This window comes from Scophthalmus maximus, chromosome 1 (genome assembly GCF_022379125.1).
Source record: "Scophthalmus maximus strain ysfricsl-2021 chromosome 1, ASM2237912v1, whole genome shotgun sequence".
NCBI classification, from domain to species: Eukaryota; Metazoa; Chordata; class Actinopteri; order Pleuronectiformes; family Scophthalmidae; genus Scophthalmus; species Scophthalmus maximus.
The window spans coordinates 16,419,781-16,442,775 of record NC_061515.1 but is presented as its reverse complement, the minus strand read 5'-3'; the positions used below and the strand labels follow the sequence as shown (position 1 = coordinate 16,442,775).

At 41.5% G+C, this 22,995-nt stretch overlaps 1 protein-coding gene across 6 annotated transcripts; it reads left to right on the top strand.

Moving 5' to 3' along the window:
- The first annotated feature begins 6,324 nt into the window (after nucleotides 1–6,324).
- Nucleotides 6,325–22,093, top strand: thrap3a (thyroid hormone receptor associated protein 3a). 6 transcript variants are annotated; one of them, XM_035629585.2, is made up of 12 exons: nucleotides 6,325–6,514; nucleotides 11,534–11,678; nucleotides 14,884–15,825; nucleotides 16,169–16,846; nucleotides 17,069–17,241; nucleotides 17,825–17,936; nucleotides 18,248–18,332; nucleotides 19,582–19,596; nucleotides 19,731–19,912; nucleotides 20,020–20,200; nucleotides 20,331–20,424; nucleotides 20,587–20,724. In XM_035629585.2, exons 2-12 carry the CDS (start codon nucleotides 11,557–11,559, stop codon nucleotides 20,592–20,594), a joined length of 2,592 nt encoding a protein of 863 aa, XP_035485478.2. In that variant the 5' UTR covers nucleotides 6,325–6,514; nucleotides 11,534–11,556; the 3' UTR covers nucleotides 20,595–20,724. The 6 variants fall into 6 exon arrangements, with proteins under 6 accessions (XP_035485478.2, XP_035485473.2, XP_035485476.2 ...); XM_035629580.2 differs by having other exon boundaries at nucleotides 6,332–6,514; nucleotides 20,331–20,474; nucleotides 20,587–22,093; XM_035629582.2 differs by lacking the exon at nucleotides 6,325–6,514 and adding an exon at nucleotides 6,924–7,057 and having other exon boundaries at nucleotides 20,331–20,474; nucleotides 20,587–22,093.
- The last annotated feature ends 902 nt before the right edge of the window (nucleotides 22,094–22,995 follow it).

The window sequence follows — 22,995 nt, the reverse complement described above, 5'->3', positions numbered from 1 at the left end:
GGCCATTGCTGCAGAACAAGTACTTTTACTTTTGATGTTTTAAGTAGGATTTTGAATACAGACAATTTTGGACATTATTATATCAGTTGTTTTACTTATTCAAAAAATCGGAATACTTCTTCTACCACTGAAAAATTGACAAAATTCCTCATATGCAACTGTGTTTTGACTGCCATAAATGTCAGTTTAATTATGAAATTAAAAGCAGGCTGTCATACATGTAATTGTTACGAGGGACAGAGGGACCTGCCCCACCAGTTTACCAAAGGGGGAAATTTGATCCCTACAAAAAATAATTGTAATCCATTTTTACAGGTTCAAGTTTATACTTTTATACTAACTTTTATTATACTTTATTTGTATGATACATCTCTTTTTCTTTTCAGAATTGACCTTTGAATCTCAGTGGAAAAGCTGTATAACATCTAGACATTAAATATCAGTGCTTCGTCTGAGGCAGAAGGAGGAACATATGCCAAAGGTTATTTATCACACAAAGTGAGTTGATGCTGAAAGTGAATTCAGACTAAATCCAACTGGTGCTTTCGTGAGCTGTGATCCTCTGTAAGTATTTTGGTTATTTGAATATGGCTATTGTGTCCAAAAATCTGATTTACATATACAGAAAAACTGAAGCTTTGGTTTGAACAATGCCCTAAAGATTAATGACACAAGGAACCAGCCATCGACAGCATTATTAACAAGAGTTTGGCTCCTTACGAGAGGTAACTACAACCATATGGGCATATCAAACCAATGTTGTGCAAAACGTCTGGCAAGGAAATGGCCTAAACAAGCAGTTATTTGTTTCTGGTTATACGTCGCTGTTCACCTGAAACTACCAATGAGATTTAAAAATAGTGATATGATATAACTTATATGTCAATATATGATATAAATCATACTGATATAATAGGATATGAATATTTGAATATTTATATTATTTGAATTCATAGATAACCTTTGACAAAAATATTCAAATTATTGTCTTCCCTGGTAATTCAGCTGGATATTGATATCAGAAGTACTACTCCACTTATATTATTATTCCTATATATTATACGTTTCAATTTAAACTAAGTGAAACATCCTATTAAATCAATCAATGTCTTTATGCGTGATCCTTGTAAAAGCGGCAGGAACATGTGTTGCGGGATCCTCCATAAGTCCGTCACCCCTGGGGTTTTGTATGAGGCAACGTTAAAGCTCTTGTGTGTTCGGACATGTCAGCAAGGAGACGGACAGCTCCAACAGGTGGGGGGGATATAAAGTAGGGGGAGCATGAACTCTTTATCCCGGCACAGAAGGGAGAAAGTGGTGTCAGAGGGATTGCCCCAAAAATAACCTGCCTGGTGTCTGGAGAGTAGCCCTGTGATGCAGAGCAACAGAGCTGGTGAGAGAGATGGATGGGAAGGGGCCATGTGGCAGTTTTATAAGACACTAGGACAGTATAGCAAACTGTTAGTGAATAGTTCCTGAAAGGACTAGTTTGTGAGCTTTTTTTTATATATATCAGTAGATATACTGTAAAGCACATTTAAACCTAATTCCTTGAATTCTGTTCGTATAGTAGAGAGAAGAGGAGTTGTGAAGACCCTAAAGGTTATTTGAGCTGAATAGCAAGTGTACAAATGCACCAGTTACCGGGGTGTGCATCAATAGTCCCATCAAGCTTAGCATGCATGTCGAACAGGTCATAAACATTTAAAGCTACACTGTGTAGTATTTAGGAGAACTTATTCACAGAAATTGAAAATATTGTCCATAACTATGTCTTCATATATGTATAATCACCTGCAACAACGAACCAATGTTTTTTCGTCAACTTTGAATGAGTTAAATATAGTTACATCAGGTGGACCCGGCCTCCATGTAAGTTGCCATTTTTGCTACTTCGTGTTGAATACGGTTGTTGAACAAAACGGTTCAGAATATGTTGCATTCTCATTGAATTTCCAGCACTGCTGGAACCCGGAAATGGAATAAGCGGTGCGCCACCATAAATAGTCCCCTGGTGGGTGCTCAGTTGGTTGTGGTTTGCAACTTTACCACCAGATACTTATTATAATATTCCCCAAGTTCATGCTTGCACTTGCATTTTCTTGGGCTAACCTGAACATGAATAAATGTACAAACACTGTTTTGTCCCCAGTGAAATAAAAGCTTTAATGAGCAGACATTCACAGTACAAGTACAGTATTGTTGGTTCAATCTATGTTATTGGTACAATTCCAATGTGCTCAAAAGATCAATATGCAGATTTATTCTCTACTATAAAGCGAAAGAAAGAACTGGAGATAAGCATGAACTGCCATGTCTCATTTGCTGTAGCGAATTGCTTAGTTATTGGCTTTTAATTTCATGGCCTTTTAGAACTGAGCACAGTTAATCTTTTGCTGGCAATGTTTTTCTCTGTAGAGCAAAGTTCTGAGTTCTGTGCGGCTCTTAGCTGTGAAGATTTGAACTTCAAAATATACAAACATACGACTTCCTTTCCAACTGCCTTTAATCTTTCGAAGCCCCACTTTGATTACAGTATAGTCTACCGTGTTATTTTACTGATGGTCATATTTAGAATTATTTCAATGAACACTTCAATGGAACTTCAGCATGTATCCGTGCCATGGGCACACTTGGCAATAGGTAAATCCTTGTATTTCCAATGCAAATGTAGTGGTGCAGTTTATCACGATATCATCATTAAGTCTAGGCATCCAGGGAAATGAATGATGAAGAAATGTTTTCCTTATACATCTACATGTAGCTACCCAGTAAAAGTGCAGTATAAATAGTTAATAGAAGAAAGAAAAAATTATATATATTAGGGTTGTAATGATATCAGATTTTCACTAAACGATTATTGTGGCCAAAACAATTGACAATTAGGGTATTTTCATGATATCTATATGAAGTTTGATAATGACAATATTACAATAATAAAGATAATAATAATAATACTACTGATAATAATAAAAATAATAATAATATTATTGTCAATTTCCTCTTTAGCATTGTTTATGTTTATTTATTTTTAGGAAATGAATCATGATCAAAATAATTTTCCCTAATGAATTTTGCCTAAATGTTTAATTCTATCCAAATAACTAATACAAACCATGTTGGAGTGTGAAACATCAAGATGGAAAGAAACGTAAAAATTATTTAGAAGGCGCTGGATTGATTAACATGATATTATCCTTTGCATATTAACAAATACAACTTCAGTATTGAATTTCTTTAATATTATGATGGTCGTCAATAACAGGATATTGCGACAGCAAGATATAAACATTTTTCAGTAATACCAAAAGAAGGATTACAGTGGACATATCCTTGCCCACCATATCTATTTGAAAATCAGAACAAAAGAATAAATCCTCACCAGACAAAGAGGACATTCAGTTGGTGGACACAGCTTCATGAAGCAAAAAGAAATATATCATACACTGTACATGTCCTCTTCCCTCTCTAACCCTATGACAGAGGCATTGTAAGGGGTGAAAGGACAATTTCTATTTGAAAAGGGCACTTGTCGGGATATAACCCAATGACCCTCACGTAGATCAACAGTTGTAATAACACATAGATCTGTAAATACGGTGCAGTAGCTTTTAGAACATTATCCCCTTATAAATGTTGTCTTGCCTACATTAAGACTCATGGCAGTTATTAAGTGATGAAAGAGTTAGTGAGTCCAACCATGTCTGGGTAGCTGACGGCAACATTTGTTAAATGATATCATTCTTGTCAAGTTGGCGAATGCACACACAGACATGATATTTTATTTTTGTTATTACCATGATTAACAATAATTTTGTTCCCATTGGGAATGTGAAAGAAATGTCTCTCTGCGGTACAAACTTTTGTTGGATACTCTGAACTGTAGACTTTATAACAATATTATTTTGGTGCAAGGCATTCCAGGGGATGGAAATAAAAAAAATAGTAGCCACAAATACTATTTCTTGGTCTGTTATGAATTTAGAACATATTGATTTTGGAAACAAGCCAAGAAAACTAGACGATAAGAGATCCCAGAATTATGCCTAAATATGTCTCCCAACTGACAGACAGCCTCCCTGAATTCTACACGAACAGACATAAGCTTCTCTTTTAATCACACTGTAAGACAGATTTGTGGAATTTTACAGAATCTTATAACTCAGTAACTTTGCCATTGTTTCAACTCAAATTAACTGATGATTATTCTTTCTACATTTATTTCTTACAGGATTGAAAAACCTCTGATTCAAAGACTCTCAACTGAAACCCATTCCTGAGAAAGTACGTTAACTACTGTAATAACACCAGTATGAGAAAGTTTAAGAGACTCTTTAGATTAAATATTGATACCATACAGTTGACTGATTATTGGGGGCCAATGCCGATATTAAGGAGTACAAAAACTTCTGATACCAATATTATGGCCGATTTATTTATTTAGTTACCAAATATGGTGTTATCAAACCCTCATGACAAGGAAATGGTATTAAGACCTAATATTTTACAGTTTGATGATAAATAAAAAGAAAACACAAATACAAGCAAATATATTGATCTTGGATCAAGAAATTAAGCGTTATTTTTTTAAGTAAGAAGTCAAAATAAATGCTCCTCTTTTTCTGAATAGTTTATTTTGTAAAATAAAAGTTTCCATATCTTTGCATAAACATTAGCCCCAATATATTGATTGGACTCTAATTAATACAGCAACTGCATGTTTTTTAGATTATTTTTACACAGATGGGGTCAAACAGCAAGCATCATGCATCAGTAGTAGATGACAGATGATGCTCTCTGATATTAAAAATAGCAGTTTATTATTTGTAAAATTAACAGGAACTAATGGAACTGGAATCATGTGGATTTTGGAACAGATAATCATACCAAAGACTAATTGTTAGAAATCATACTGTATAAAGGCTGGAAAAAAGTGTTATTCAAAGAGATTAGACTGACCATTTAAGATTTAGAGCTATCAAGACAACAGAACATATTACGTGTTATTACGAATCAGGAGAGATCTAAGCGTAAATTCGAAAACAAACATTATGTCGACTTTGACCGTGCAACATTTGTCTTGAAGATAATGAAGGGAAAAAAAAGTAGCAAAGTACACAAACTAGATACCGAACCCACAGATGCCAACAGGATTAACCCTTCCCCGTATTAATATCACATTTAATTCACCCATGCTATTTGTGTGCAGGCACAGGGACAAAAAAAAAAAAAGTATATTAATCATTCACACTCCTCCTATTGAATACGGCACAGATGACTTGTAACTCAAGAGTATTTAGGTTTTCAGTGGCTTAGTCATAAAATACAACTGCTAGCCATTAGAACAGCCAGCAAGACTTACTTGCATCTGTTCCGAGGAAATTTACTACAATGGGCGCAGTCCGAATAGGATTAATACTCTCAACTCAGCTGATATCAAAACAAACAGTTGCACGCCAAGTTATTTGACAATGCTCTACTCTGTAAGCCCACTGCGAGCAATATGTCATATTTTAGACAGTGGTAACGCTATTTTTAACTTCAGCGGCTCAAATAGGATCAATTTTAAAAATACATTTGCCAGAATATCTGTCATGCAAGCACAACATGTGTTCAGCGACCTCACCTGTGTTTTGGATTCAGAATCAAGAGAATATATCATATTATGTTGCCATAATACATACTCAGTGGCCACTTTATTAGGTACAACTATACAATCCTACTATTCATCCATCAGCTCTGGCGTAAATTCTGCCCACACAAAGTTTACATTTTTTTTGCTGACATTGTCGAAAAATGTATAATATCAATTATATGTTCATTACTGACGTCATAGTTTTTTAGTGTTGAACTGTTCCTAATTTCTTGAGCTCCCTATTTACATAAAGCCTTTTGGAAACACCTCTGAATATGCCATGACTAACAACGTGACCATGAAACTAGATGTTAAAACCAAACACATCTTGTAACAGTGTCAAAAAAAAGTTAAAACGATTACTTTCACTATTATGAATGTAATGATTTCTCAAAGCCACTGTAACAAATGGCACTGGACTCCATTGTGCGCCACCGACACAGTAGCTGTCACTGCAGCTTCTCCCTGTAGAATCAATGTGGAAACCCACAGTAAGTTTTCATCTGGGGGATTATTGGGTTTCCATGACAGAATGATGTTATTATACATGTTGTGATAAATCATGCATTCCTAATTCACCATTAACTTAAATCCGGTCCGGTTCAAACGGGATGTAAAGACGAAAGGAAACGTGAACCCTGGAGTAGAACGGAGCAGTCACACCCCCTTTCTCTGAACACCGCAGACTCCAGCCGACACACACTCATAAACACACGCATACATACGCGCGCGCGCACACGCACGCACTTTGAAACGAGTCGGGCACAGCAGCGCGGACAAACAGAAGCCCGGGGAGAAATTGTCTTTCTCTCGTTTCTGCTGCATTACGCAGCGGTGCCTGAACGCAACGCGGCGACGCCGAGCGACCACGCCAAACCGGTAGGTCGAGTGGTTTCATTCGTTTTCTTTTTCCTCTTTATTCTGTGAAGATACGTGTTCATGAAATTGTATATCCACAGTGTCAGCAACGAGGAAACTGACGCTCACGGTCGGTTAAGGGGAAGTTACGCAGCGCCAGGGACGATCCATGGCCAAAAAAAAAAAAGTCACTATGGAAAATTGATTTGCCTCCAAATTGAGCTCCGAAAATAGTTTTAAATTGTCAGCTAGACCGTGTATGATTATTTGATCTTTCCTTGTGCGATGTGAAAGTGCGTCATCCTGGTGGATTAGTTATTTTCCCTGACTTTGATTGGTGCAGTCCGGCCCATCCAGGACATGACACACTGACTTTGATATGATTTCATGAACGACTGTAGTGAAAATAGTCATCAAGGGAAGGTTAACCGGAGTTATATACATGTCTTGGATATTTACCTCCGCCAAGGAGATTGTGTAATTGGTTTGCAGGATTACTCAAAAGGTTATGGACGGATCTGCACGAACATTTGATCAAAGATAGGACTCCAGCTAGGGTTACAGGTGATTGGAGATATTTTGGGAGGGCGGATCCGGATCCGGATCCGGGAAGTTTTGAAGGATTCTTCACCATTGTGAGATAGGGCAAAACTTGATATTTCTGATTCATCGCTCCACAAATACATTACATTTTAAAATGATGTTGTGTCAGATGGAGATGGGAATTCCAATTTTGGGTGAGACAGCACATAGGTGGCAGAGGTCTGTGCTCTCCAACTGCTCTTGTATTTAACTGATCCTTGGACCAATGGAGAATTCAAGGGAGACCTCAGTAAAATGAGTTGTTTAATTTCACCAGCAGCAGGGCTGTTGTTTTCAGTGGCAAGCCCATTGACATAATGACTGTTGTAATTGCAGGTTTTTACTAAATCATCTCTCCACCTACGGCATAGTAAACAGCTGCAATCCTGAATTAAGCCCAAACAAGTCATATATAGCAACAAAAATCACCTCCTAGACATGAATTCACTGTAATTGCTCATCTAGCTGACTTTTGTGGTGCAAATGTGCAATTCCAGGCTTCAGTGATGCGCAAAAAAAGAAGAAAAAAAACAAAAAAAACTGAGAACACTATCATGCAATTTCCTGCTGGGCTACTGGATCGTCTGAGGTCAATCCTCTTAAACAAACATCAGCTGCACAAAGAGGACACAGAATGAAAAGGTGTTCCCTCACTTGAGATATGCTGGCAAACAGTACAGAGGCTGCAGACTTTAGTCTTTTGGGAGAATAGAGTGATCACTTACTTCCCATACACATGTGTCACAGTGGTGCTCACATATGTGCAGTTTCTCTGAAAACAAAATATACGAATATGCTAGCAACTTTGGCGATACCATCTGGAATTTCAACTGGTACGGCAGAAATGAAAGCATGTCTTGTTGTTATACAGCAGGCCACTCATAGTAACCACAACAAAGCGTCCAGCTTCGTGCTCATGAGACCGTGCCGCTCAGCGGAAACACAAACATAAATGTACACATTTTGCAAATGCAGAATTGTAACTCATAATTTGCCAAGTTTTCTTTTCCCAACTGACCAAAATAGAAGGGGACCTTTAATTCCAGTTCCACTCCAGCGCATCGGGGTTCCACAAACGTGGTGATGACAGACGGCTGAGAGGCACGGCGGTGCGAGGATGCCTAAGTGACACTCTGCTGTGTCCCATTTCCCAGGCTAAAGTGGCCCCTTGTACGGAGCAGTGACCGTGCATTGGCAGGTTTCACCTGCTAATTACTGCCGTGATAGATTTTCAACTAGAATTACGCGATTAAAAGCCGCACAAATCCGCCGCCAAACTGATTATCCTGCTAATTGAACTAGAGCTCAGTGAGCAGGAAGTTCGACGCTGCCGAGATAATGTTCTCATTAAACTCGTGGCCAAGTCCAATGCCGAGCTGCTGCATGAGCTCATCGGTTTGTCTTTCCAACGCTGACACAGTAGCTCCCTCAGAACAAACAAGTCAGCCAGGACGGAATTTTGACACAACCCAACAAAGCAGGACATCCAGAAGTCCTACGGTTCATTAAGTAACCGTAGAAGGAAGGAGGCAGTGAGGTTCATCTCATACGAGCACGCCACGCCGCCTGTGGCTGTGCCGTCCATTAACTGGCTCGGCGTGCGAAGTGCCGTGCTGCATTTCAATAACCAAAAAGATTGTGCCAGTGACAGTTGCTGTGGCTTTCTTCTGAAATAGCGAGGGGGGTGTCTGCCGGGGCACATATAGATGGCAAATGTGATTCCAGCTGCCGCCCTGGCATCCCAGTCTTAATGATAGGGCGGTCGATTGAGGGGAGTGCTTCTCCTCGTACACGTCGAGCTGTGTATCAAGTTGCTGCACCATTGTTGATCAGAGCTGCTTTTGCTGTTGCATGAAATAAACAGCTGATGCGGATTACACAGCTGTCGCTCCTTACACCAAGGGGAACTGTAAATCATGTGTGTGTCCGCGGTGTTGAACTTCTATCCATGTGAGAACCTTTATCAATCGAATTCTGTCACTGTTGCTATCACGTCTGTTACTGTTTAAGACCTATATCTCGTCAACATACCCCGTTATCTTTTTTTGTTCTATCCGGACACCTGCTTTGCCACTTCTTAAATGGTGTTCCCCATTTTCTTTTATAATAATAAATAAGAACCCTAAAATGTTACACCCGATGATCCAAACGTCGGATAATCAATAACAAAGTCTCCTACAGTGACTAAACTCTGCGAGTGAAGGAACGATGTCGTTTGTCGCGATACGGTGCAGAAGTGTCTTTAAGTGTCATGGGGGATGATAACAGTCACACAATTTCCGTGGTTGATACGTACCCCGATGGCGGCAATTGGTGAATCTTTTTTTTTTTTTCAGGTTTAGGCGAAATCAACTGAAAGTCCCCACGCCGTACGTTGGTGTCTGCGGTCACGCGCGTCAGTGACCGCGTCGCTGTGCTCCAATCTAGTAGCAAGTGATTAGAGGCCCAGCTTTGCCGCAGTCTCTCCGAGAGGCTGAAATCTCGGTGATTACGCCGACGACCACACAGTGTGGCGGAGCGACAGCTGCAGCTGGTTATCAATCCACTCGAGCTTTCGGAGAGCGAGGCTATCTGAACGGGTCGCGCTGCTCCATTCTGCCGAGTAGTTATCGAGTGTAGGAGGCAAAGGCAAAGTTTGGGATCCACCTTCATATACTGCACATTGCCAAAATTAGGTTGAGCGTGCAACAGAGCAATGCCGTGATAAATCGACGGTTTCATTAGCTCGGGGAACCGTAGTGGTTTTGCATACAGTTTCTGATGAAATTCAAGAGGTTTCACGGAATCTATTTTCAGCCATATGAAAAGGTCTGAAACACAGATGTGTTGTGCTTGAGACATTTTAATACAGCTTTCACAGAATTATTCCTTAATAATAATAATTGCACCGAAAAACAAACAACACAATGTCTTTATTTTACACGTGCCACCACGTGCTGGAAAGGGGGCACATCTGAATGCCATACTTCCAATGTGCACAGTAAGCTGTATTTGCGGTCTGTTGAGGCTGGACCTTCAGGAAATTATTCCCTGAAAGCCAAAGACAACAAGCTGCCAGGAATGAGCAGAGTGGGAAGTTCACAGAGCACGGGGGGAGGAGGTGGGGGAAAAAGAAGATCCATTTCAATCCTCTCCAAAATAGTAGCAGGGATACACACCGAGACCTCCATGTGATAGCATGCACCAGTTCTGAAAATCCCTGTCATGTGTAGTCGGCAATTTCCTCCTTCCAATGTCCCCGAGGACGACTCCCGTAATGAAAGATCAATTATTTGATCCCCGACATTTACTGTGCTCCGAAGATCATGTGTCACAGATAATGCTCTTTGGACCTTTGAAAGATGCTCCTACTATAGAAATTAAAATAACACAAGCGAAGCCCCGAAGGATTCGAGGCGACCTCAGAAGTCCAAAGGCCTGTGTGCGCTTGTGCATGCGGTTAAAAAGTGCACATCTCTGGGAGCGGATTCAAAGCAGGTCCTCACCCACAAACAAAAGTGACATGGTGACCCAGCTACAGAGGAAATTAACTATTAACTGCTCCCATCGACTGAGTCACGTGCGACTTTAACGGTAACCAGTCCTTTTTTCTCCGAAATGAGAAGTCGTAAAGGCAACAGAGACTAGATTGGGCCCATGTTGAATTAACTGCAAAGACACATTTAAATATGTCCACAAAACAAACGCTTTGAGAAACGTATTTCATGAAGTGGCCTTTCATCATCCCCTCAAAATGATCAGCTCAGCTTTATCTGTGCACATCTTTGACTTTCTCTCGTCATCACTGTCTCTGTGGTTAGCTGCGTAAGTTTTAACAAATGGAAAAATGCTTACATATTTAAGATATTAGATGAAGACTGGAGTGACTTATGGAATGCAGTGATAGTCTGAATTCAACTTATAGTGTTATAAAAAATGAAGAAGTAGTTAACGCTCCATATTGATTTCCTGCGTACCTTCTGCTGTGGAGGAAAGTCAGGTTTGGTTTACTGATAACTGTATCCTTGTGTTCAGTGTTTCATATTGTTGACTCAACAGTTAAGTAGTCAGGTGACAGACGTGAGACGGCCCTCTATGCAAATGATGGGCGACTAAATAAAGCGGGTTGCGTTTGGATGCTCTACTACAGATGGCTTTCTTTTTTCGCAGCTGCTCTGCCCCTTCGCCGGCTGCCTTTGAGGTGCATCTCGCTAATCTGTGCTGGATATTTGGTTTCATGGATTTTTGACATTGGCTTGATATAGATTCATTTTTTCTTTCATGCTAATTGCTCATTCAGCTGTTCACTCGGCCGATCAACACCCCTTTTTGTGCAGCCAGTGTCTTGAAAAAGGTGGCGGAGTTGCCCTTTATTATTTCTATTTTATTTATTTTTAATTTTTTTCCCCAGTGCGTACTGTTTGCATTCTTGCATTTTTCCAAACCCTAACACGGGCGCACAACTCTTTTGTGTGACAGCTTGACGTGGGCTGGCTGAAGTGATGTCCAGATCCACAAAATCGGCCTCAAGGTCTCGGAGCCGTTCGAGGTCCCGGTCGAGATCCCGCTCCACCTCGCGCTCCAGAAGTTGCTCCAGGTCCCGGTCCAGGAAGCATCGTTACAGGTAGAGACCATTTTATGAGCCAGCCTACAGTCTGAAAATGTTTTTGTCTGTGTTGTGTCTTTGGCATGGAGAGCAACTTTGTTTCCCTTGATCGGCCTTTGTTAAAAACTATTTTCAGACCTGAGCTTTTATCTGCGGCAAACTGTTTTACCAGATTAAACTTGTTAAAACAGGGGTTTCAACTGATACGGTAGAGTATGTAAGGTTGAAGATTCCTATTGTATTAATGACAATGACCCAACAAAGTTGGTTTTCATTAACAAAAGAGAAACTAGCAGCGGGTGCAGTGGACAAAAAAAAAATCATGATGGCAGGCTGTATATTTCTTACAGTAGGAAGATGTCAGCAGGCAGCTATGTGTTCTGAAATAATCCTCTGTCCCTGTTGGCTTCATATCTGGGCATTTTCATCCGCAAGATCTTCTGTTGTCCTGGACTCTTAAGAGTTTGGTTCTCATACGAACAGACAAAGCCGGTCCAGCGTACTAATGGATTTGGGTCGGACCCAAAGCCTGGATTCAGCCTCAGGAAATTGTTGTTTGGGAAAGATTTCAGCTGCCGGTTGGTGAACTCACTGAGACTTGAGTGAATATTATTGAATAATATGGTTTGCTCGCCTTGCGCGGAGAAAACATTTACATTTACTCTGAACCTGGGTGGCGCGTGGAAGTATTTGATCGGGCCCATCAACGCAGCATTTTGAGTCGGTCGCTTTGCTTGAACAAAAAGCTCCCGACTGCAGGCTGATCTGTGGGCTCCGGTGCCTCTGCTGTTTCTGGCAGAACGGCTGTGGCATGGCAGTAAAAAAGGCAGGGCAGCTCATTTCCTGGCAGCACTGCAGCTCGTATTAAAATGAGTATAAAGGAGTGACATGGAAAGAATCTTATAAAACGCTCTTCCTGTGCACATGTGCAAATGGGTTGCACTTGAAAAAGCGCGAATGCACACATTTGCGCAGATTTCATGTAAATTCTGATGCACATATAAACCCCAAATAAAAACAGCACGCGGAAATAAGTTCCCTACATCTCCAGGGAAAAAATGCCCAACAAGTTGGAAGGGCTGAAAGCTAAAAACAGAGAAACATCTCGACCATCTCCCACTGTCAACGTACTATTAACACCTCAGCACTTAAATGGTCAATAGCTTTACCCTCAGTGTGGACTATTCCACATGCTCAAGAGAAGTTTTGTGTCTCTTGACAGGAATATTACCTTAAGATTACATTGGCATATCAGGTATTTCGGTGCCACAGTCAGACAGGGTTTGGGGTTAAAAAAAGCCTCACGGAACTGGTTGAACAACCCTTGCAACTGGCAAGCATAGAGTCAAATTTATCCCCCCCCCCCACACACACACGCTCCATGTGACTCTCCGCTCTAACAGAGCTGGCCAGTGGAGCTGCAGTGTCGGTAGCTCGCGCAGTGAGTGTGCAGTGCTGCTCAGTGAGCTGAGCTGCCGTCTTTAATCATTGTGTATTCCAATGACAAAACGCACGAGGTGAGTTATGTGCTTCTCCAGCCTTTTTGTTTTCGTGACTTTGTATAGTGCTTTGCATGTGGTCTGGCACGGCTTTTCGCTCAGTTATGAGATATAGTTCTGCAATACGCTGTAAGCTTTGTCTGTGATTTTCAAACTTCAGTTTATATTATGCCATGATTTGAATTGACATAGTGGCTACTTTTTATGCAAGGACAGATGTAGGAACGCTGTCGGGGAAAGAGTTGTAGACGTACACGTAGGCTACATTTTTGGCACGTCAGTAGTAGATTTGGCACATTCATAATCTCAGTGGAAAGTCGTGGATGTCACATTCAAGTGTGACTGTGTTTAAACATAGAAGTTGGACTGATAAAAATCACTCATCCGAAGTGGAGAACATACTGTGTCGGGGATTATGCTCTGAGGACTACGTTTGAGGTTCAAGCTCAAACACACCACAAGGGATTTATTTATTTTTTTTCCATCAGAAGCTCAGCAGAGACATCATGTGGGACAAGTCTGAACCTACAGCCTCGCCCAGGAACAGGCTGTGAGAGCTGCTCCTCCGTGGGTTTCTCTATACTAACATACATGTGTCTTTTGCCAATTCAAACTGATATGTGGCTGCTGGATACAGCTGCACTCGAGTACATCATGCTTTTTGTGGTTTGGGACAGTTTTATTAAGGGGGGGAAATTGGTTTCAGATTTTTGGAGCCCAATGTATGACCCTCGTGTTATTTTTTCCATCCACTTAGTGTGATAGAACAAAAGTAAAAGTTGTTTTTTTTTAACCATGGCGTCTAAAATCCTAAATTGATTCTAAATGTCTCTACAAAGAAATGTGCGGAAACAAATCCTAAATTGAATCTAAATGTCTACAAAGAAATGTGTGGAAAGTTTGTTCTGACACTGTTGCAAAGGTTCACACAAAAGGTGTTTCACTTGTAGGTTGCTTTGCTTTGACCTTCTCTCCAGTACACACCGAACCAGCTCCATGGGGTTTAAATCTGGAGACTACCATTTTTTTCATTCATTCCAATGTTATGGGTCATAATCTCGCTGTAGGGCGAACCCCTGACCGACCGGTCTGACTTATGTTCTTACTCACCACTCTGAGGACAATAAATTGAACCTTATTACTTCTGCAGTAGGATGTGGAGCACTGGTCTTTGCACAGGATTTGTCATGGTTACTTTTTTACTTTGGGTAGGCAACTGCTTACCTTTGTACCACCAAAGGTTATTCACCAGACTTTATCTGCTTAAATTTCCGTAAAAACTGGAAGAAAGCGGGTGTTCTAAACCGTTTGACTGGTAGTGTATATGTTCAGCAGTATTGTCATTCAGTGCATTACACAGTTCTTTCTTAAAATATGTATTTATAAGACCAACAAGTTGAACCAACAGTTGTGTACGTATGTCAGTTTGGCTTAATGATCAGATGACACATACAGTACATATATATGCTTCAAGTTTTAAGCATACTTTATATATGTACTATAAAAAAGTATTCACCCCCTTTTGAAGCTTATTTTCCATTGTCTTACTGAACTGTGTTAAAGTAGATTTAATTTGGCTTTTAAAACCCTAGTCAATGGTAAAATAAAAAGTACGTACATGTGCACATGCATCTGTCCGTTTTGGGGGCCAGAACCATTTGTTATTTCCGCCTCTCTCCAGAAATGAGTCCTGTGCTTCCTTTCTCTCCTTATGTTTTTCACAGTTCTAGGTCTCGGTCACGGTCAAGGTCTCATTCTCCATCTTACAACCGGGAGAAGAAATATCCGAGGGGATACCAGAACAACCGTGAGTTCCGGGGCTACCACCGCGGCTTCCGGAGGCCGTACAACTTCAGGGGAAGGGGGGGGCGGGGCTTCTTCCCACGTGGACGCTTCCAGCGTGGTGGTGGGGGCGGTGGCCGCTACAACAACAACAACAACAACAACAACGGCTTCCGCCCAAACTGGAAGAATTACAAGCAGCACCCTCAAAGGCCACAACAACAACAACAACAACAACAACAACAACAACAACAACAACAGCAGCAGCAAAACGATTGGCAGGGGCGATCGCACAACCTCCAGAAACGCTCAGGAAGCCCCCCCCATGGTCACTCCCACCGCTCTGACCGATCCTCCACGCCGTTATCCAGACACTCTCAGCATTCTTCTTCCTCCTCGCACTCCTCCTCTCCTAAATGCAGGCCAGCCTCGTTGCCGGCTAATCAGAACTCGAAAGATGGGAAAGAGGAGAACTCGGCCTCAAAGGAGGCCCAGAAGGGAGCAGGAGGAGGGGGCAGGGAGCCAGTGGAGCTCGCCGGTGTGTCGGCAGGAGATGTCAGAGAAAGCACGGGCAGTGGGAAAACTGAGGGGAAATGGCAGGGCCTGACCGGCTGCAGCAGCAGTCCAAGGAGAACCAGTCCTCTGGCAAATTCTCCTGTTATTGTCGGTCAGAGCGGCCAAAATGCCAACCAGGCTGGCCCCTCCAGTAAATATAAAAATGACACCAGCAACGGCGCCCCCTCGTGGCAGATGGTGTGTAGGTCACCCTCCACTAAAAAACCCTCGCATGAAGGCCTAAATCCTATGTTGCCCAGCTTCGACTTCTTCTCCACGGAGGAATACTTGGATGGAGATAAGACAGCGATCTCCGCCGCCTTCAGACAGTAAGACTGATTTGACTTTTTTCTTCTCTCATACCAGTTCTGACATTGTTTTCGCAAACTATGCAAGCATCGTGAGTTATTGTCGAGTTCTGAATTACTTTCACATGCCTTTTTAAGACAACACAATTCCCTTGACTTTGCAAGCTTTGTGTTGGCCAAGTGCGGTTGTCATCACATTGGGATGGATTCAAAAAAACTTTTCATTCATTATGCCTGAATCTTTATTTTGACAAATAACTCCTATTCATTACCTCCAGATAATCATTTGGTTTTCTGTGAGTCTAATTCATGTGGTTGTGTGCCAAAGTGGAAGTTAGGTCTTCATCCCTTTGTCATTGCTTAGGTTTCTGGAGGAGCAAAATAAAAAAGCTACATCCGCCTGGGAAAATGGCAAAAAGGCAGATGATGTGGATGTGGCGCAGGGGAAGGCAAACGGCAAAGCATCAGCAATTAACGCCGACTCAGTGTCGAGGAAGCACAAAGAGGACAGTGAAGTGTCTCTGAGCAGCTTTCTGAAAGCCTCTCCGTTTCTGTCTGGGGAGGAAGAGGAGGAGATGATCGTCACACCCCATCAAAAGTCACTTCACAAAGACTGGCACACTGGGGACGAGTCCCCTAAGCTAAACAGCAAGGTCAGTCACTCAGCCCGGGGGCTCTTTGCAGAGTGCTTTGGCAAATGGAAGAGCACGACCTATTCGCAGGTAGCTGACAGTGACCTCGACGCCGTGGCCGATGAGATATATCTCGGTCGGAAGCACGATAAGGGGGCAGCCTTTGCTGCCGCCCTCGCCAAGAGGGAGTTAGCAGGAAAACTTGACGAGCTGTCCCCAGACACGAGTTACAAAGCCAGGAAGATGGCGAAATCTCCCTCGATCCCATCGCCTACGCCGCCACCGCCAAGGAGGAACTCTGACAGAGAGATGTTCATGGTCAGGGGGGACGACTCGTCTCTCACGTCCTCAAGAAAACAGGAAGCAAAAGTGAATGTCAGAATGGATTTTCTTGGAGACAGCCTGATAAGGTGAGCGTCATATTATCGTTTCTAGTCCCATATGAGGTCTTTTCCCAATCAGCCATACAGCATAATAGCAGTAGAGTTTGCCATTTCACCTGCGTATCTGCTGTAAAGTGGTTTCTTTAGACACTGGTAAAAAATATAATACATTTGCTGCAATGAAAGACCCATTCTTGCCCCATTTTTCTTGATCAAAAGTGACGTTATTTGTGTGCGTGTCATTTTCAGCTCCTCTGACATTTTAGCCGAGGAGCGACAGTTGTCTCAGGATCTCGTGCAGTCCTCCAAAAAGGATCAGGAGTTTCGCTCCATCTTTCAACATGTTCAGGCTGCTCCATTGCACAGGAGTCCCTCTGAGCTGTTCGCTCAGCACATAGTCACCATCGTCCACCACATTAAAGGTGAGCCCCCCCCCCCCCGCCCCCCGTCTTTGTCTCCGAGGCATGTTTCGACATAGTATCGACAACATACATTCATCTGATCTGACACAAGATTTTCAATAATGAAGGGAAGCATCTATTTTTCAGAATCACACGCCATGTTGCATTTGCTTTGGCAACGGACGTTACTCCTATAATAATATAATAGAACCTATGATAGGTTCATGCTAACTTTCGAATCACAACAAGCAACATCACAATTGCATTTTGCAGCATTGTGTTTTGAGAGAAATATATAAAGGAGAACAGTAGGGGTGGGCAATATGGAGTACATACATTTTTCTGGAAAATCAATTAGGAAACTGTTTATGGACACAATGGCCATGCAGGTATGTTTGTTTTTGATTAATCCACTGAATTAAATACTTGACAAATCAGAAAACTTCATCGCATTGATGCAAAAATCATATAAAAAAGTTAATTAAAAAAAATAATAAAATGTTTGCGTTAAACAAGATCTGCTTATTGATTTGCAACATAATCCAGAGTGGTCTACTAAATCCAGACATAACCATGGTCTTTATTGCTGCTTACCTTTTTACAGCTCAGCACTTTCCATCTTCTGGCATGACTCTAAACGAGCGATTCACCATGTACCAAAGACGAGCTGCGGAGAAGGAAATGATGAAGCCGAGAAAAAGCCCAGAGATACACAGGTAGAGTCGCCTATTGAGTGACCCTCTCACCTTCAGTGTGCTGTGGCTTCACCTCCTCTTTTAACAGCTTTCAGGTATTTCTCTCACCTCTCCTACCTGAAAAATCAACAGACTTCCTTCGCTTATTTGTTCTCATGCTCGGTGGAGGTCAGTTTTATTTTCTCACCGGTGTTTCTTTTTTTGGGGGGGGGAGGGGTGTCAGCTTCACCGTTCAGCGCAGCTCGCAGTTTGTTGTTTCGCCACGTGTGTGCTGTGGCTTCCATTATATGTGCAATTAATTGTCTTGCTTTGACTGTGTTTCTCTCTCACAGGAGAATCGATGTTTCCACAAGTGCTTTTAAGAAACACTCTCAACTCTTTGAGGCAATGAAAAGCACAGAGGAGGGCACTTACAAGGTGACTGAACATTTTGCAGTATGAAGTATGTTGGAGAAAATCAAGCAACAGCCGAAAGTGAACAAGCCAGATGCCTTTAGACTGCACTCTCTTAAAGCCTGTGGCGTTCCTTGCAAGGAGATGCTCAAAAGTCCAAGACATGCAAATGCAGAAAACAAGGCACTTTGACATTGTTGTTTGTATTATCGCCTTCACACACGGTGAATTGGTCATAGTGTGGGCACAAGCCTGACCAGAGCTACCGAGTCAAATAAGGTCCAGAATGGAAGCCACAGTGCCAAAGCCGTTCAAAGGACTCTAAACAATTGCCTTCGTAAGTATCCTTTTAAAATCTAGGGAACGGAAATAACTATCAGCAAGTACTATGTGCTCATGTGCTTACGGAATATCATTTATGTTGCTTAACGTTTTGAGTAGACCTTTCGCAGTGTTTCTTTGTCGATGCACATGGACGCGTATGGTTAACCATTTGTAAACATGAAGCGTTAATACGACTAAACTTATTGTTAAATTGAGTAAACTAAAATTTAGATGAAAAAATAGTCGCTTCTTGTTCTTCACCGTTCCATGCTGGTGGTTTTGTATGTAAAGCCAAATATATATAAAGTGCATATAGACCAACATGGTCCCACAGCACACCTCGAAGATAGTCAGTTCACTGTATCAGGAAGGTGTGACTATCAACGCAAAGGACTTGAAACTTGTTTGAAATAGGAAACAAATCACAGTGAGCACTTTTTTTTCCCCCAAACGGATGTGTTTTGAAACACCTGAATGCACAAACTTGCTGAAGCTCGGGCGTGTCAAATTTTGGAATCAGAGCCTGGAAGTTGTTCAAAAAAAATGGAAGTCAATTTAGCAAGGATGATGTGGAACACGCTGGTGCTGTTTGTTGCTGTTGTGTAGTGGAATTCTTCAAGTCTTGGATCGCTCGCATTGAAGTGCACCAGTGAGGAGGTTTTCAAAACACACCCATCTGATGGCTGACCATGCAGTAACATGACCTTGACTAAAAATAATGCTGACTGTGATATATTGCCTATGTCAAGAAAATTCAATTGAAGTCATTGCTCGTTGATTTTCATACCATATTTACATATTTGAAGGAAGAAAACTGTCCATGAAATCCTATTTAAATCCTATTTTATATCCTATTCTTACATGGAAAAAAATATGCAAAACTACTGGTTTGGCCCTTTATGTTCGCTGGGAAATTCACTCTACAATGGCTTGGTTGTATTCATGCCAGCTGGCTGTTACCCAGGTTTGTCCCCATTTTCCATGGACATCATTACAGTATCTAGTTAACAATCCAGCTTTGCTGAGAGCCGACTGATCGCATCTTCATGCTAATCCAAAGTCTGTCCACTACGTTGTGTTCTGTTTTGATTTGCTCAGGACGGCGGGGAAAAAATAAAGGGCGACCCAATGGACCTCCGATTGGATATTGAGCGCCGTAAAAAATATTCCACCCATGAGAGAGATAATAATCAAAGTCGGGGAAGAGATGTGGGAGATTCCCCAAATTCAAGCAGAGAGAGATCTGTGGAAAAGTTCTCCAAATGCCACAGGAGATCAGAGTATGTGCAGTTTTATTTCTACAAATATTGAATATTGTGTGCTCATATACCCTGCACGATAAACAGCTGGGAATGAAGGATTGTGCGTGTACCATTTTTGCTTTTAGGAAAAGTAAGAAGAAGCGCTCTCGCTCAAGTTCATCCTCTTCCTCCTCATCGAGAACATCCCAGCAAGATGGAGATTTGCCCCTAAACAAGTGTGATCCCAAAGATGAAGGCTTTAATAGAGCCCGACTGGGTCAGGGGGAGTCACCAGGGCCCGGAAGAGGGAGGCAACTTGGAGGATTTGTAAGTTTAACAAATGTGGTAGTAGAGTAGTAGAGCATGTGTGCCAAATTACACTGTACATTTTGATTTGAATTTGTTCTGTCAGTGGTTTAGTTTCTTTTCTGTTCCTTTTCTTTTTCTCTAATTGCAGCAAGTACAAATTAGTGGAAGAGGCTGGAACAGAGGCAGTTGTCAAGGGAACGGTTCACATAGGAACACCATAAACATGGCAGGACACCAAAAAAGTGAGGGCTGGGAATCAGAGTACACTCCCAAGAGCAAACAATACTACTTGGTAGGGTCAAGCTCCTGCCCGTTCTGTTTGAATTAACCACACTGTGTAATTTAGTCAAACTTAGCCCGAGTTCGTCTTGACACCCCTCCGTCCTCTTCCCTGTTCGTCCCAGCACGATGACAGAGACCGGGAGGCGGACTGCGAGTGGATGGACAATCGAGGGCGAGGGCGGGGAGGCTTCTCTCGTGGAAGGGCACGTTTCATCATCCGCAAAGCCACCGGGGGCTCCAGCACCAGTAACCCCAGATGGGCCCAAGACAAGTTCCAAGTCAATGGGGAGCAAGGTGGCGCACAGGAAGAGAAGACGGAGCAGGACCACAAAGAGGGGAAAATAGATGGAGGGAATAGTTGAGCGGTGAAGCACTCTGCTGAAAAAATCTTTACTGTCATCTGTGTTGTTATGGGATCTGACTCATTGATTTTATCCGCACGTTGGCTCGATGAATACAGATTAAAAAATGTTTTAAGACTCAGCTATCACTTTGAAAACTTCAAGCTTTAAATTTGCTTTGCCTGGACACAACATTTTCCTACATCAAGATACAGTCTGTTACAAGAAGACACACTGTTTAAGGGTGAAATGCTGTTTCTCATGACAATTCACAATGTTGTGTTTCATGTTTCTTTTTTTCTTTCTTCTTTTTTTTTGTGCAATGTTTTGGTAGTTTTTTTGTTGTAGATCAAATCAACTAGTGCTTGTGAAGATGAAAAGAGAAAATGTTTCTGAGGAGACTATGAGATAAATACATTGTGATAATACATTAGCTCTCACCAATGAAAAGATAAGCAGGCATGTTGTTTTGAACTATATCTCGTCTAGATTAAAATTGCAGCAGTTAACACACTGTAGATCATGTTGACATTAAATATATATATTTCTCCGTTTAGCCGAGTCAGCACTCGACTCGACTCAAATGACCCTGATCTGACGGTGGGACCAAACTGTACAGGGTCAAAGGTTAAACTATTCAGTCTTTCTTCGTCCATCATCAAACTGATCTATAATAATATCTGATAGCAAACATGATAAATTTATCATGTTAATGAAACATTTTGCTTTCTTCCCTTTACAGTGGCTGTGTGCTTTACCTTTGGTACCACTAATCAGTTCATTTTATTGATTATATTTTTTTCCTCCAGAGACATTTATTGTAGTTTTTGTACATGGCTAGACAGGACTATGACTGCTATCGCAATAGAATTTTATGTACATTTTTGTTTGCTGATTGCAAATTTTTCTCCAGCCGGTGATGTTTAATCAATTGTATGTAAAATTGTGTGCATCTGTGTCAACATTGCGATAGAATGGTATATTGTGTAGCAGAAATACAGGGCAGTTTATATAACAGTGTTTATGTCTACTCCTGGAATAAGATTTTATTTTTTTCTCTTAAAAATAGGATTAAACTAATTTCTCAATTGCTCAAAATTTGAATTACATAATGTGTGCCTTACTGTGGGTGCTCTGGTCTTAGTTGTACAATACCGTTCTGCCATTTTATATTCAATTGTTTAATGGTTACTTGCTTAGCAAATAATGTTTTTTTTTAATAGGTGATGTTATTATCTTTTTTCTTCGAGATTGTACATTAAAAAGACACTGATTTCTTTGATGCTCACCTTGACGTGTCTTTTATTGTTCTCTTGAGCAGTTGTTTGAGAAGCCACTTCACCGCAGACCTGCATCAGTTGCACAGTGATCGACTGCACTTCTATACATCAGTTACCAATCTCATTCTCAACCCCAAATACTAAAGCAAATTAATATAAACCTATTTACAAATAAGGTGTACAGTTTATTTCTGTCATGCTGTCTAAAAACATATAGAAAAACACTATTTGTCTTTATTTGAGTGGGGGAAAAAACCCTGAATTACTCCATAGACTTAAACACAGACCCCCGGTGGCAGATTACTGGTCCCCCTTCCCTTGTGCATAGAGAAGTGCATCAGCTTCACAGCTAGAAACTACATGTTTAGATTTTTGGCTGACACTGGCATCGTGAGTTTGAGCAAAAATTCAGCCAAGATATCCTGAAATATCTGTGGCAGTCCTGACAAGTATTTCCCATTCCTGCAGGACCACTCACCATGGCTTTGTTGAACATATTACAACTTAGGTTGCCTTGTGTACATGTCTGTGGATACACCAATAACAAGAGGTGCAAAATGTCTTTTGGGCTGTGGGCTTTAGGTGTTCTGCAACCTCACTGCGGCTGCTCTCGGAATATTTTGGAGGAAGGCGACTCAGCCTTTTATTAGTAAAATAGATGATAAAGCACAATATGCATTGTGGCATGGATACAGCGTGATTGACAGCTAGCACCATCCAATCAGTGCATGGATGCAGGGGTAGGAGGGTGCGCAGTGTACAAGCTGTCAGACCGACCCACTCAGTGGCGCCCCCAGAAATTTTTTCACAGGGGTGGCCACATGGGGCCACTGAAAAGCTTAGGGTGGCACACCAAAACCCAAAGCCATAATTGAATTTCAGGAATTCTATTATGCCATTGTAGTATATA

What these genes read in the sequence shown, in the direction of transcription:
- thrap3a (XM_035629580.2), top strand. Translation starts at nt 11,557, where the DNA reads ATGTCCAGATCCACAAAATCGGCCTCAAGGTCTCGGAGCCGTTCGAGG. An exon ending in ATCTCCGCCGCCTTCAGACA is followed by an intron (nt 15,826 to 16,168) that starts GTAAGACTGATT and finishes GTCATTGCTTAG; the next exon opens with GTTTCTGGAGGAGCAAAATA. An exon ending in AAAAGCCCAGAGATACACAG is followed by an intron (nt 17,937 to 18,247) that starts GTAGAGTCGCCT and finishes TCTCTCTCACAG; the next exon opens with GAGAATCGATGTTTCCACAA.